This window comes from Dendronephthya gigantea, unplaced genomic scaffold, assembly GCF_004324835.1.
Source record: "Dendronephthya gigantea isolate DGI-Jeju-01 unplaced genomic scaffold, DenGig_1.0 000128F, whole genome shotgun sequence".
Classification (NCBI taxonomy): domain Eukaryota; kingdom Metazoa; phylum Cnidaria; class Anthozoa; order Malacalcyonacea; family Nephtheidae; genus Dendronephthya; species Dendronephthya gigantea.
Window position 1 is genome coordinate 610,001 of NW_021163138.1, and position 16,610 is coordinate 626,610.

A 16,610-nucleotide genomic window follows, 5' to 3' on the forward strand; every position below is an offset into this window, starting at 1 on the left:
TTAATCCCTTGGTGTATTTGGGCAAGGATTTGGCGTTGAAGACTGGATGGAAAAACTAGTCTTGTTCCTTTTAGTAATAACCCGTCAACAATTGTTAGTTCTCCATGTACTGACCAGTATGGTTTTACTGCCCAGATGACATGATCCTTGTCTGGCCATTGATCCATGCAGTACTTCTTCACTTCTTTGAATACCTCATCATTATCTTGAGCTTGTTGTATTTGTTTCAATCTTGGATTTGATGACGGGAGTGCTTCCATTACACTGGAGATGTAGGTATTCATTTCCTGTTCTTCTATCGTTGATTAAGCTGTGCCTCAGGTATTTTTCTGTGTAGTGTAGTTTTCCAGGTACGTGTCGGACTTCCTTGATGTGAAATCTCATGAGTCTCATCTTATAGCGTTGTAGCCTTGGAGGTAGTTTATCGACCGTGTGTTGGGTGAGCAGGGGAACCAGTGTTTTATATGGTCAGTTTCTATTGTTATCGACTTTCCAATGATGTAGTTGCTTGACCGCTCACATGCCCAAGTAACTGTTAGAACCTCTTTTTCTATTTGCGCGTACTTAGTCTCGCGGATGGGTTTTGTCATGACTGCGAAATTGGTGGTAAATTTGCTGAATTGATTCACCATATCCAGGAAGGAACGGACTTCATGTGGGTTAGTTGGGGGTGGCATTTTCAGGATCGCTTGTATTTTCTCTTGGTCCGGTTTTATGCCGTCATATCCGACAATCTGACCTAAAAATTTCACGCTGAGGACGTTGAATACACACTTTTCAGGATTGAGGGTGACGTTGGCATCGCCGAGTCGTTGTAGTACCTTTCTAATCTTTAGTCGTGCTCCTCTTGCGTTGTACCATATATTAGAACATCATCAATGTTGCATTCGACACCTTCTTAACCTTCGAGGATTTGAGACATACACTTCTGAAACTTTTCAGAGCCTGAGCTTATTCAAAAGCGAAGAACGTTAAAGCAATATCGTCCCCACAGGGTGATGAACGTTGTGGGAGGTCTTGCCCGTTCTGACAGTCTAATTTGCCAGAATCCCGAGTTCGCATCTAATTTTGAGAAATGCCGAGCACCAGCAAGGTTTGCAAATGTTGTTTCGGGTATTGGTAGTGGGTGGTTTTCGCGTTGTACGTACTGATTGAGCTTCGTGAGATCTACACATATCCGAACCTTTCTATTGCTTTTTGGTGTTATCACCATCGGGGCGCACCGTTCAGTCGGATCTTCAATCCGCGATATGTTCGACTCCGTTTTGTTCGATTCTTTTTATTTTTCGTTGAGTTTCTTTGCGGAGTGGAATCGGTACTTGTCGTGGTACTGTGATGGCAAACGTGATTGCATCTTGAGTGATTTTGATATCGTATTCTAGGTTTTTAATTTGTCCGAGACCAGTAAAGAGATTGGTATGCTTTTCTCTTATATTTTTTTCTATTTCAACCTTGTTTAGTACATCCACGTTGACTTGATTGATTAGCTTCAGATTCTGGGATGCTTGCCTTCCGAGTAGTGGTCTTTCTAAGCCTTTCACGACAAATATTTCTTTTGTCGTTGTCTGGTTTTCTTGTCGGAGCTGCGATGCGATGTTCCAATACAGTGCAACTTGTGCTTACATGGACCCATTAGGACTTTTCCAGTCGAGTCGAGCTTTTGAGGTAGTTTTCGTTGTTGAAATGTTCTTAATGGTATCACTGTGACGTCAGCGCCACTGTCGAATTTGAATCTTATGTTTTCTTCATTTACTTTGATGTCTGCAGTCCACAATTTACTGCTAGTGTTGCCGACAGTGTCTAGGTGTAATATTTCACCCTGGAAATATGGCTCATCTTCTGACGAATTCTCTTCCCTGTTTTCTTGCCGGGAATTTAATTCCTTTATTTCTTGCTTTCGCAATTGTTGGCCCGTTTGGCTTCGACATGCCTTTGCCCAATGTCCCGTCTTCGAACAATTATGACATATGGAATCACTTGCTGGGCACGATTGCCAGGAGTGTGGTGTTCCGAGACACCGTGAACATTTGAGCTTGTAAAATTTGCTGTGTTTACTAGTACTCGGAGTAAAATGGCCTTCACGGAAACGTTGTTGCTTTCTATTCTTAGATATGTTGTCGATATTGTGCTCGCTATTTCCGGTAACTTTTTCTCCTTGAATAACACTTGTTGCTTTTTGATTTCCCCGCTTTGTCTTGCTTGAGACATAGCTTTCTCTAGAGTGAGATTTAGATCTGGTTGTAAGTTCTTCGATATATAGTTTCTTGTTCTGCAGTCCAACTACGATTCAATCTCGTATTAATTGATCTTTCAGTACCCCAAATTCGCAGTACTTGGCGAGGCAATGAAGGTCGGTAATGAAGCTTTCCACGGGTTCGTTTTCGTCTTGAGTTCCAACATTAAATTTTATTCGCTCTTTCGAAAATCACATTTTGTTTAGTGATGAAGTGATTTTCGAACTTGTTTCGAACTGTTTCGTAGCTTTTGATCTCCTCGTCGCTGAGGATCTCCTCGTCGCGATGTGATTATATCGTGTGCCTTATTGCCTATGGCTATGGTGTAGATAAGCGCATTGACTTGTTTCTCTTCGTCTCTCTTGACAGTCTTGTCAAGTTCTGTAACAATTCTAATTATGACCGCTCAAATCGGCGAGTTCATCGGGTCCATTCCGAGGATTGAAAGCTAAACTTTGACGGCGGTGTTATTTGATAAGTTGTCAAACTTCGCGCAATATTTTTTTCGTTGCCGTTGTTTGATTCTGCCATATATGTTTATCAATAGCTATTTTGTATAGATCCCACAGCTGCCACCATGTGCAATTATTTTTCGAACAATAATCCCCCTTAATGTCAATACACTTAGTTTATATACATCAGGTTACGTCATTGGTTAATATTAGTAATAATGGTTACTATTTGCCATATCACACTACATATAAACTCTTGTAATAATATACACATACACACGAAATTCACTCGCAAAATTTCATATGAAAACAACGAGAATCCCTGAAATATTATCACAAATGAATATTAGATACTCGAACAACAATATTTCATAAAAATATTTTAAAAAACCAATGAACCAATGTACAAAAAATGTACATTCATTAATTCTTCCGTCAGCCATTAGGCGTATATGTCAAATAGTTCTCGCGGTGGTGTCCTCGCAATCGTTTTCTGCATGCTCTCTATATATGGCAATCTTTAATAGCTAAATGTTTTCGTGATTTTCACGGCATACAGTTAATATATTAAGGCCAGGCATTTTCACTCTGAGGCTATAATCGTTGAAGGAACATGAAAAACATTTTCAAGAAACTGTCCACTTATACCTAAGTGGGAATTATAGTAGGCTATTTATATTCAAACTTGCTAGTTTGGCTCGATAACTCAATATATGGTATGGAGCGGCGGTGTATAGTTGTCCGAAGTTGCCAATTTGAACCCGCTTGAGATAACTGGAGATAATTTCTCGTTGCTATATTTTAGTGTCAGATTGCTATTAATGAATTTAATTTTTAAGAACTCAGAGGACGGTTCGGTTACTTCTGTAAGTGTATGCCATACGGCATTTAAACAAGGCATCTATGTGAGTGTTGAAAATTGCTAAAATTATTAACACATTTTTTTAACATTTGTAATTTCAGAAACTTTGCATATCTATGACGGGTTTATCTATCCTGCGGCATCTACACTCAGCAAATTTTTGCCATCTGGATGGCAGACAAGTGTAATTAATAACAGAAGGGCTTTCTTCAAATTTTTTTTGGAAAAATGGAATAGTTTTAACGTAGACTCTTTCACTACTACCTGTGAGCTATTGGAATTACTGGAGAAACTTGAATGTCTGTATGAAGGAACTATTGCTACTTGGACATCTGACATGCGTCGAGATTCTCGTCGCCATGATGTCAGTTATAGCAAACTTAAAATTTGGGAGGTAAGCCCAGAAGTCAACAAGTTTAAGGATGTTTAAGATCCGGTTAATAACATGACGCGATAATCCTACGGACTCATATATGATCTACCCGGTGGCCCCCAAAATACTTTATCTCTGTTTGAATATAACTCAAACACTAAAAAAGCTATTGCAGGGCTAATATAGATTCTGATGTAAAACATACAATTATGCTATGAACTGGGATATTAAGATAATTACTATTAAAGGCCCATTTAAACAGTATAAACAGTCAAGTGAATTTATTTAATGAAATAACATTTCCTGATTTGATTAGGTATATCTTTTCACAAATATTTGAGGCAATGCTTCCTATAGCAATTATATACGTTTTTTTCATTATATATGTTTGAATCTTATAATAATTTTCATCATTCATGCAATCACTATTCCATTCAATTAGAATCAGTAATAATCAACCGATCTTTCGTTTAAACCGAGGAGATGACTGGCATTTTGGGATGATTTTGTGTAAAAAATAGCAATAAAATTAAAAAATAATATCTGCTTTTCCCAATAGATTTTTGAGGAAATTTTGATGCCAACTGTCCAAAAAAGCTTGAAAATTTTGGAAAGTGACACGAACGATGCGAAAACTAAAGTCGCTGCAGTGATGTCGTCAGTGTTAATAGTATACGTGTTTACCAAGTATCACATTTCGCTGAAGACAGAAAGAAATGAAGCTTTATTGAAATGTCTAAAACTACCAGCAGAAAGAGCTGTGTGCCTAGAATTTGTAAAAAGGATTGGTGTTTTTGACAAAGATGTTTTGAGGTAAGTTTTTGTTATTGCTTGTACACGAGATTAAAATCATATACTAGAAAAACATGCATGCAAAACCCCCTCGCCAATTTAGGGCAGTTTAGGGCAGTTTAGGGCAGTTTAGGGCATATTTCCAACAGTAAACGGTTATTGTACTCGTAAATACCATTGAATATAAGTTGTTATTCGAGCTATCAAATTCATTTATAGATGTGCTATACGAATACATCCAGTTCGATATAAATGCTTCACCGAATTTTCAATTGGTTATCCTTTTAACTTAGCTTTAACCTTTAAACTTAGTTTAAAATAACTACTTTCCCAGTTTCAATGGACGACTTGCAGTAAAGTGCAATTTTTGATCGAAGTAATAATAAGAAAATAAAACATCTAATACTAAAATTAATGCGAAGGCAAAATTTGTAGTTAGAAAATTTTGTAAAATACGGAAAATACAGCGATCCAGAGTTGGGAAATTTTCTAACACCTTTGTATCAACTGTGAGAATGTGTAACTAATTTAGTTACATACTTCTCCCAGTAATACAAAAGTTTACCAAAACTTCCCAACTTCGCATGAGTATTGTAAAGGCCATTCGACACCTTTCATTGAGGTGGTGCACTAACGGTGCAGCATTACTAAGAATCATTAAAATGCTACTTGTTAAGCTGAAAAAACGTTACTAACGCATTACTAACGGTCATTAAAATGCTGTACGCTAATTTTGACGATACTTTGAAAGAGATGTATGTAAGGAAAAAGTCATGGAAGATTTTGTCAAGCATTTGGTTTGACGTGTGTTTTGTCTGAGAAGAAATGAACAAACCCAACAGCCCGAGGTATTTCGCTCTTAAGACAGTCATTTTAGACTTACACCAAACATTAGTCGATCGTGGTGTGGAGTTATTTACAGAGAAGATATCTCAGACACTTTGCTATTTACTCAAACAAACCACCTATGCAGTACAAGAAATGTTCGTATGTTTAGAAAGTGCGTTTTGATCATCCATATCGCTGCAGCATGCACTATGAGTTGGGAAAGCAATTGGTGGTATGCTGTTATAAATTCTATGCTAACATGTGATCAGATGGTTTTATCCAACCTATGGCCCTAGAATATCAATTTCTACCTCTCACTACTTGTGGCCAGCATCATTCAAGTTTAGTTGCATTTCTTCGAAGGCTGTATTATACTTCTTTGCTTTGCTTCTTCTATTAACGGTATCAATTTCTTCCCCAGTCATCAGAGTCAGTCATCGTCGAACTTCCAGACTGTTAACATTTATACTCATTAATAATATTTTAATTAATTAATACTTCAAGTTTATATTATTGGCATAAATTATAGAGAGCATTACAGTAATATATAGAGATCATCGGACACGATGCTGTAGCGTTTATGGTCAGCCATTGTTTATACATATTGTTTGTTAACGTTCTAACGGATCCTAAGGCTCACATCAGTAGGATAGCACACCAGCTCTTACACTATATTTTTGCCCGCTGCCGATCGGTAGGGATGGAGACGGTATCCGAGCGAAACGATCGGGCTAGGGGTGAAACGGTGTTTCTTTTGAGTTTGCTGTTTTCGGGGCAGATAATAACTCTACGAACCATGCTATTTTAACGGTACCTCCTCCATCCCGTGATCAACTGTCACACGTGAGTCACTGAAGTAAAACCGTGGAATAAACGATACGAACATCAAAGTACACAACACACACACACAAAAAAAGAAAAATACCTGTAAATGTGGCGATCATTAATAAATTTACCTTTACCCCAAACACCAATTCAACGACCAAAACGGGTGTGAAAAGAACTGTGCTTAATCCTGCAAAACAAAAACTAACCAAAAACCAGCGAGATTAATAAGACGCTTCTTCCGTAGAGTTCACAACATCGCGTGAAGTCGTTAGGGAAAGGGAGGGATGGGTCACGCAAGCAACTAACAACTCGATCAGGCAAGCTGGGCTCATATTTCTACTCACAGGAGGGGGCAAGTAACCGACCGGACCAGCGTACTAAGACCCGAGACACTACGATACGAAGACCCGTATAACATTAACTTCTTTTATTATTTAATAATAAATACATCTAAGCGAGAACTAAAGACAATTATGTTAAATATACTCCATTATTATTCGAAATAAACCAAATAATCTAACAGGTTACGGGCCCAGGAACGTCGCTATGGACAGTCGAACGATAAAATGGCTAGTTTTCGATGGAAAAGCTGAGAATTATCCAGCGTGGAGTACGAAATTTGTTGCGTACATGCAAACAAAAGGTCTGTATAAAGAACTTCTCGGGAAAGAGGAATTGAGAAAATAGCACCGTTCGCGGAGGAGGCTTCGAATGGACAAAACGCCGAATGGAAGACAAAAGTACAAGAAAGAATTGAACAAATCTAGAAAAGAAATGAAAGAATTAACACGGTATGGTGTCACATTGCCCTAGCTCTCGATAATAACAGTCTCTTATATATACGACACGACTACCTGTCACCGGAGGGTACTGGAGACGGAGGAAAAGCTTGACGTTTGCTGCAACAAAGGTATTCTAATGTTGACAAACCAACTGTTGTAAGCTTAGTTCGTCAAATATCCTGACTACAATCGGGCGAAAATGAAAAATTAGCAGAATATTTCATCCGAGCACAAGAACTCATGTCTCGACTAACCGAAGCTGGTGAGAAAATATCAGAAACACTGTTTAATGCCCTAGTTATAAACGTAAAGGTATGAGCACTTTGTGGTACAAGAAAGCTTCAACCCAGCAAGTAATTTCACCGAGCTGCGAACACGATTACAAAACAACCATCGCCAGAAATTTCGGACATTTGAGCCCGCGCATTTTTAAGCAGCGATCTTCTTTCAAAACATATATCTATATGTGTCCTTATGTATCCCCCTTCGCGATCCCAATTTATCCATTAAAACCACAAAGTCGAAGTAAACATGGCTACCAGTCGCTCCTCAAAACGTTCTTACAAAATCGTGGACTATACGCAACTATACGCCCTTTCATCAGTCGTATTATACGACACTGCGAAGAGACCGAAGTTAAGAAAGAATAGTGGGTTTTTTGAAGTCGAAAGAATAATAACAAGGCGCAGAGTTTCCCACGTGAGTAATGTCTTCATTTCGCGTCTTACATGTTTCATAGTAAATATTGGATTATGCTTTTATATTTTAATGCATAGTGTATACTTTTATTGGCTCACATAATGTCATTAAATCATAGGAATCATGTTTGTTTACAGGGCTACGAATACTTAATAAAATGGAAGGGATGGCCTCTGGAAACATCCACCTGGGAACCTTCAGAGAACCTAACACTGGATCTGTTGAGGTAAGTTTATGTTTTATAAATAACCCAAAAGTTGAGCTAATAGAATACTGTTTGATATACTGTAATTAAATAACTTTTCCAGAGTTAAAAAATGGCTTCAGTTTTGTGAAGGGAAACCCAGGATATATTTCTTACTTTGGATTCTTTATATGCTATTATTATATATTTGATTCTATATTTAGTATACTTAATTGCATTTTATCACTTTTTAATAATCAAATTATTTTTGAATTTGCAGAAACTATGAGGAACCTCCAATAATGGATAAGAGACTCCAGGCGGCATCTTTACTTAATTTGCTTGTGGTGTGACTGGTGCACTTCGAAGCCAGCGATCGGCACCATTCTATGTCTCCATGGACTTAGATGTATGGAGAAGGGACTCCCTGTCAGCACCGTGGGCATCACTTGTATGAAAGAAATGATTTCTGTAGGTTTAAACACCCACCCGATGATTGGTGGTGCAACCTTAATGAAGATGGATATGGCATTTCGGTCGACTTCCCTTTGAAAGCCAAACCAACATTAACTTGGTCGCCAAGGAAATTTTTCAAGAAGGAGGGTAAAATGTTGGAGGTGAAATGTTGTCTTCGGAGATGCGGAACGTTTCAACCGAACTCTAGTGGAAATGGGACGATATCTATTAATCCAAGCACGGTTACCAAAACGCTATTGGGCAAGAGCCTTATCTACAGCAGTTCATATCAGAAATCTCACCGTTTGTGCCAACAGCAAAGAAGGTAAAAGTCCGTTCGAACTCTTTACCGGAAAACCCCCAAGACGAAATCATCTACGATTCTACATCTAGGATTCGAGATCAACAAAAGCTAGATTTTTCGGAAGAATACAAGAATTCGATTCGAAGAAAAGATACGGATTCCCGTACACGTTCAATGCGACTAAAGATGAAGACATACAAGGGCCCAAGGCATATAACCAAGCTGTTAATTCGCTGCAAGCTGTAAACTGGCGAAAAGCTATGAAAGCAGAGTATGATTCACTAATGGAAATAAGGCATAAACACTAGTAAACGAACCAGAGAATAAACAAGTTTTACCTGAAACATGGGTCTATAGGGTAAAACACGGAGCCAATGGAGAAGTCCATAAATTTAAAGCAAGATACGTAGCCAAGGGTTATGCTCAAGTTGAAGGTCTAGATTACTTTGACACATACGCTCCAACCTTCGATCCGGAAAACGTCCGCCGGAATTCTATTACCAACAGCTGCACAAAAGGATTTGTATCTTGGCTGGATGGACGTGAAGTCGGCCTAACTACACTCCGAGATAAAAGATGACTACCTAGAGCAATCACAAGGTTTTACCAAGTAGGCAAATTAAGGACAAAAGACGGTATGCAAACTTAACAAATCAATCTAATGTTTAAAACAAGGTGCAAAGAATTGGTACGAAGCGTACGTTGACCAAGCTAGAGTCATCCGCAACGAGAAAGGCTTGGACTTGGATAAAGATGGATAAATCGTTAATAAAAACAAGAAAGCCTTGAGGCACGCCAGATTTTATCAAGGCAGGTGATGGTCATTCAGGAACCATTTAAACGATCTTAACGTCAAGGGTGTAATTCCATATTGTTCTAATTTCTGCAATAATATGTTATGATCGACTAAGTCGAATGCTTTGGAGAAATCAATAAGAGCCATTCCATTGATCAAACCTTGCTCAATATTATTAAGATGGTGTTCATAAATTAAAATTAAAGTAGATTCACAAGAATGGTGAGCTCGGAAACCATGCTGACAATTCGACAAAATATTGTTTTCACTAAGAAATTTCAAATATGAATCAGCAACATGACGTTCGAGGAGTTTGGATAGGATAGGTGGTATAGAAATAAGTCTGTAGTTGCTTCTCTCGGTAGGGATTTCAGCCTTATAGATTGGAATCAGTCTGGCTTTCTTCCACATGTTGGGAACGATTTGAGGGTATTACAAATGTGAAGTATAATAGGTGCCAATGATTGAAAGTCAAGAGATATTGAGAAGATATTGAAAGAAGATATTTAAAGTCAATTGAATGGACGACTTGCGCTTTAGACTAATTTCTTACCTCGGCGATAAAAAGGACATTTTCTGAAAGATCTTACTAAAATTAGTAAAACTGCCAAGTTTGGCTGCGAATTGTTGTAAATTACGGAAAATATAGCCATGCGAGGTTGACGAATTTTGTATACTTTTGTATTACGACCGGAAGTTTGTAACTAAATAAGTTACACATTTCCGCACGTAATAAAAAGCATACAAAATTTTCCAACTTCGCATGGTTATATTTTCCGTAATTTACAAAATTTCGCAGCCAAACTTTGCATTCGCACTAATTTAAGTAAGATCTTTCTAGCTGTGATGATTTATTATCTTCTAGTTACTTCGATCAAAAATTAGTCTAAAGCGCAAGTCGTCCATTAGGAATATAGATTAGAATACCTCCACCGGAAACATATGTTCTATCTTTCTAATAAGGTTAAACTCCTCAATTTGCAATTCTGCATCAGACCAGCTAGCGTTTAAATGAGTTTGAGAGAAGCAGAATATGATATTGTTTTTATTTCGATCCCTAATAAATTCCAATTGCCTTGGTCCAATTTATTTGTTATAGCCTGAATGTTTAAGTGGAAAAAAGTTAGGCCTTTTGTAGGAATTTGAATACAGGGATTGTCGATTAATGTGATATTTGGCATGGATTGGTTGGAATTCAAGCCGTTTAAAATATGTAATCTAGTATTGCTAAAAGTGCTGAATAAAGTTAATTAAGTTCCTCAAGTTTACAATTAACATTCTCAAAGAATTCAAACCTCAATGTGATTGGTGACTCAGATGCTGAGTGGTCTCGACAATCGCAAGTCAACCACAAGATACTACTTTTGGTTTGAAGGGAACGGTGGCGCCATTGGAGGTAAAGAAACAGGCAACCGTTGCACTTTCATCTGCAGAGGCAGAGTATCAAGCCAAGGCGACAGCTGTCCAAGAAGTTATCTACTTACAAACTCTCCTAGAAGATCCTGGTATACCTATGAAGAAACTGACTGAGACATTGGCAAAGACACCTAATCATGCATAAAGATGTGTAATAATCCATAAACGATCCAAACATCTGGATACGAAATTACATTTCATAAGAGGAAGAGTGGAAAACAAGGAAGTAAAGATTCATTATGTTTCAACTGAAGAAATGCCACTGGGGGTATTAACATTCATACTTCAAGTTATACACAGTTTATATTATTAGCATAAACTATGGAGAACATTACATAAATATATACACATTATCGGACACGTTAATCATACGTTGTTTTAACGTTTATAATTAGCCATTGTTTCTAAATATTGTTTGCTTAGCCAGTACAAAAGACAAAATATATAGAGATTACTTCATGGTTAGCGAGTACGTACGATTTTTATGCACGAGTTGTGAAGGATCGCAATACGAACGAGTGAGCGCAGCGAACGAGTGAGTTTTCGATCCTTCGCAACGAAAAGGCAGATATTAAAAATGTTCTTCAAAACCTTGTCTTCCGTTAGTAGATTACCCCCCCCCCCATATAGCGAGGAAATCACGCACCGGGTGGACCCCACGCGGGACGTCGGAAACTATCGGATTTTCCCGAATATATGCGCGGTCTCCATGCAGGATGAGAGTGTGACGTTGGTAAACCGTAATTAATTACACAGTAAGGATTTGCGAGGAAAATATTTTATTTGTGAGGGTACACATTTCGTATGTCAACATTTTAATAGTATTTTCATAACATTAGGACTGTTTATTTTAAAAGTTCGTTTTCTATGTATGCTGTGCGATACTTCCCCTCTGTTAGTTCATACTTTAATTTTTATTTGTTCGTAACATGTGTCAATATGTCCATAACGAATGCACGAGCGCCATATTATTTCCATACATGCACCAATTTTCATGTTATCAACAAGAACATCCAAGATTTCATAACGTTTGTCAATATATCCATGACGAACGCACGCGCGCCAAATCATTCGAATAAACCGTTTGTTTGTAAATGTTTGACTTTCATCCTAGATAGGTATCCATTTTTCTTTTGCCTTTTCCGTCAGTTCATTTAGAATTTTATTTTCAAGACTGGAAAAACACATGTCGATACGTTGTATAAGTTCGTCTTTCCATGAAAATTTGATGTTGGCTGTCATAATATCGAATGATAAGTAATATGCTGTAGCGTTTTCACAGTAGATGAAGCACCTTCGGTTACAAGATCCTCCTATTGTTAACTAAACTCAAACCTAATAGCTCTTTTAATGTTGGTGACACTGCGATATTAATGAATTGATCAGACAATAGAGGGATTAATGTGAATATAATTACGCCAGAAGCGTTGCATTGAAACGTTTCCCCTGGTCAGTTTGCTAACAAATATTATACACTGAAGGGTTCGGGAGAAAATTATTTTACTCAATTTAGTAACCCAAATAGCGAGGTGGCTATTTTAATTTTAGCGACACTGGGATTATAATGAATTGATCAGATGTAGAGGAATTAATGTGCATATATTCAATTACGCTAGAAGCGTTGCATTGGAACGTTTATAGTGAGGGATTCAGGAAAAAACCTGTTCTCTTGCTGTTTATTAATATGATGTGATTAACATCAGCGAGATTTCGTTTACGTTCTTTTGTAAGTTTTGGGGTTCTTAAAAAAGAGCCTTTTTGTTGTTTTCTTCTTTTTCTTCTTTTCTTTGCTTTACACCTTCTCCAACCACATCGCGAAGGCCTCTAAGGGAGGAAAAAGGGGTATGGCGAATGGGAAAATGTATACATTTTTAGAGCGAAATATTGGTGTTATGGACAACGCGTTGCTTGGAAATCCGATAGTTTCCTACGTCCCGCGTGGGGTCCACGCGGTGCGTGATTTCCTCGCTATATGGGGGAGGGGTAATCTACTTCCGTTCGTATAATATTCTATAAAAATTAAGTGTTTATTCTTATTTACTATTTGAAAGAAATGGAATATCCGGCCTTCCAGGAGCAGAGTGGAAAACATATTTAACGACTGTTCAAGTCCATTCGCATGTGCATATATCTTAAAATAGCAGTAATCTCAGATTAGTGATGTGCGTTCGGAATGTGTTGATTTCGGTTAACGGTCAGTAACAAAAATGTCTGATTCAAAAGGTTACCCGAAAAATGAGTAATTTAACAACAGTGATTGCTCATATGCTTTAATTAACAACAAAATATCAAAATAGAGCGAGCACATGGTCTCCAGTTACTATGACGACACATCAGAACGAGGCAAATTTGACATCGCAAATCTCGATATGACACGGCTAGGAAGCGCTCTCCTTCGTCGAACGCAATTATTGTCAGTGGTTCTGGAATAGGTATAATGACTATTGTAACTACGTAACGTTTTCGTGGGGATCTATTATATTTTTTTTAGAACTGTAGAATTATTAGTATTTTACGCTCACAATGCAACTAAAAAAGTAATAGTTCGGACGCAGTTGACTGATTCTATGATTGATTTCTTGATAAAAAATTATTGTGCTGGAAATATTAAACGTATTTTAGGATCATGTATTTATATGATCCTAAAACATCGGTACCGTGTATTACAATATTTGCGTTTTAATTTGCGTATTCCTGTCTAATATAGTTCCTTTACAAAGACAATTCTCAAGTTTTACGAAGAACAATATTCTTTTGACATGAATTGGCTGTCTGCTTTGCCGTTGTTGCATTTCCTTCGACAGCAAGCCAAGCCATATGAGAACATAATTTGCTCCAAACCTGACTTCAGCAACTGGAAGTGGTGGGGATTAGATCAGTTACCCTACAGAGATTTTCGAAGCAACGTGACTGAAAGGTTTGCTTATTTTATTCTAAGTAGTAAGACATTTACGTACGTATGAATTTTTGGCATTATGTAAATAAACATACACTTTTTCACGCGCAAGTAACATGCATTAGAGAATTTCAGAAAATCCCATTATATTTACTACCATTTGCAAATTGCAAGCGACCGTTCGGCGAAAACATTTTCACACGTTTTATTACGTCTCACGCGTTTTATTACGTCACTGATGTCAGGTGAACCAAATATAGACGCTAAACTAATTAGTTTAACCACAGTTGATAGAATATATACATGGTTTGGAGACCACATAAAACTACAACACAACTCATTAACTATATTCATGTAGATTTATGCAAAAAATTGTCCCTCATCACGTGTCTCATTGTATTTTACACAGATAAACCAATAGCAATCCTATAATTAACATATTTTTCAAGTCAAGGTTGAGGAGCTTAGCGAGGAAACGCCATTGGTACGTTTGGCTCAAAAACAATAGACACGTGACGAGAAAGGAACCATTTTTTTCACAAATCTGGACACTACATAGTTAATGAGTCGTATTGCACTTTTATTTAAGGCTGCTTTCCAGTTACGCGTTTTTTATACGCACGTGAAAGTCTAAATCCTTACATAGCTATGCTATCTTTAAAAAAAAAGGTGAATAAATCGAAAGGACTTAGTTTTCCGCATATTTTAATTCGCTCTTGTAGACCTGGATGTTAAATAATAAAAATTTAGAAGCATTTCAAATTTTCCGTGCGTGTAGTGCGTATAAAAAACGCGTAACTGAAAAGCAGCCCTAAGTTTCCAAACTATGTATATTATATTAACTGTGGTTTAACTGGGTTGACAACGTTTGACTAGCCTAAAGAGTCGGCGTCGTCCGGTACATAGGACCGTTCGGCGTCGCTTTCGATCCCACGATTGACCTCCGGGTTTCTGTCGCTGGTCAAGATCTCGTCCATCCGTTTTCTGCGTTTTGCAAAGTTTCAACCGATTGAAATAAACAATTTGTTTCTGTCCGGTCCCGTTCTCGTCCGAAAGCAGTTCACGTCCGAATTTTTTTCCACGATAACGTAAGGTCTCAACCGCGGCTGCCTGAGCTTCCTTGACTCTCCTTTCTTGGTTGCTGAATTGAAAAGCCAGACTCGGTCACCAACACCAAAACTACAACCTCCGCGTCATAGTATTCACGAGCGAGTTCGTGCGCGTTTTCGAGCCTTTGCCGTAACGCCACGACGGTTGGTTGTGTCTTCAAGTCGATCTGCAGGGCTTTCGAACATAACGTCCTCTGACAAACGATAAAATTGATTTCGTTGTATTAGTAACTCTAGTAGGCTCCGATATGATCTGGGATAGGTTGTAGATATTGCAAATATTAAGATTTGTGGTATTGCAATCGGGGCTAGCAGACATAACATAACTTTTTAAGATGCAGCAACTTTATATAAAATGCAACAACTTTATAAAAGATGCAGCAACTTTATAAGATATATACAGCAATATGCACATAATGCAGCAACTTTATATAAAATGCAGCAATTTTATAAAATGCAGCAACGTTATGGTTAACATGCGGAAACTTTACATTATTTACTGCAATTATAGCTAATTACTGCAATATTTTAATTTGCAGCATGCAGCATGTCCATCCTAATTACCTCTTTAAGCAAGAGCCATATTTTTATTCATTTTCCAGCAATGTTTTAAACAAACCTGTAACGAGTAGCCGGAGCAGGAATATATTAAACATGCAATAGCTATTCACAAAGCTTATTGTGAAATTCATGAATAATTATCATTAATTATTGCAATCATTGCGCAGTATTTTGGTCACATGTTTACATCTGTAATTCTCCATAAAGGTCTCATGACTTGTTATTAATATATTAACTTTGATACAACCAATCTTAATCAGTATTCATAACTTTGTTACACACACGCCCTAATATGCATTAAGCTTAATTTATTCATTTCACAAGCAGGTTAAAATACTCGCGGCCGATCTGTATGGGATCTCTGGATCGGCCACTCGTATTTTAATTAGTACTAATGATATGCAAAGTAAAAAATAAGAATATACGCTTGGCTGAGCAAGCATAAATGTTTAAGGCGATACGGGGAGTATAAGTATGGGAGAATTCCTCAGATCTAGCTCAGTTTTTCCAGCGAATAAGTGCATGAGCAGGATGGACGGACCACCCTCCCACCCAAGATTTTCGGGGGCCGTAAAAAACGATTGACACAATTAACACCTAGTTCTAAAAATTAATAAGACTGAGCTTGTTTATTTCAAAGCTTACTATAGTTTCTTGTTAATATTCACGGATATTGTCGGGCGAGTACTGCATGCCTTTTGTCTCAGTAATTTTAAAGTTCACGCACAAGTGTTCGCTAGTATAATATAGAAATCGTCGCTGTATTAAAAGGGATGAATGTAGATACAGTTACATCGAGTGTGTGGATTTAATTTTATCTCACGCGAATATCGTTACACTGGCCGACTGGCCGCACATCCATTACGGTGATTCGCAAAAGCTCTACTCAAGTTTAAAGAGCATAGATATTTGTCAATTTCACTTAATTGCTGAAGATTGCCAACGACCTTTCAAAACATCTCGCCTTTGCGACGCCTGTGTTCAGGCTAACGTTTGACATGCTACGCGCACACGTTGAACAAACGTAACGGCACATTT

The 16,610-nt window shown here is 37.7% G+C and overlaps 1 protein-coding gene across 1 annotated transcript in view; it reads left to right on the plus strand.

Moving 5' to 3' along the window:
- The window catches only part of LOC114535972 (E3 ubiquitin-protein ligase rnf213-alpha-like), a gene marked incomplete at its 3' end in the record, with an annotated part of 86,039 nt that overhangs the window by 23,857 nt on the left and 45,572 nt on the right, over positions 1-16,610 (plus strand). The window contains exons 9-11 of the mRNA XM_028557311.1: positions 3,650-3,942; positions 4,481-4,734; positions 13,714-13,923. Of these exons, the coding sequence (XP_028413112.1) occupies positions 3,650-3,942; positions 4,481-4,734; positions 13,714-13,923 (757 nt within the window). The remainder of the gene's footprint in view (positions 1-3,649; positions 3,943-4,480; positions 4,735-13,713; positions 13,924-16,610) is intronic.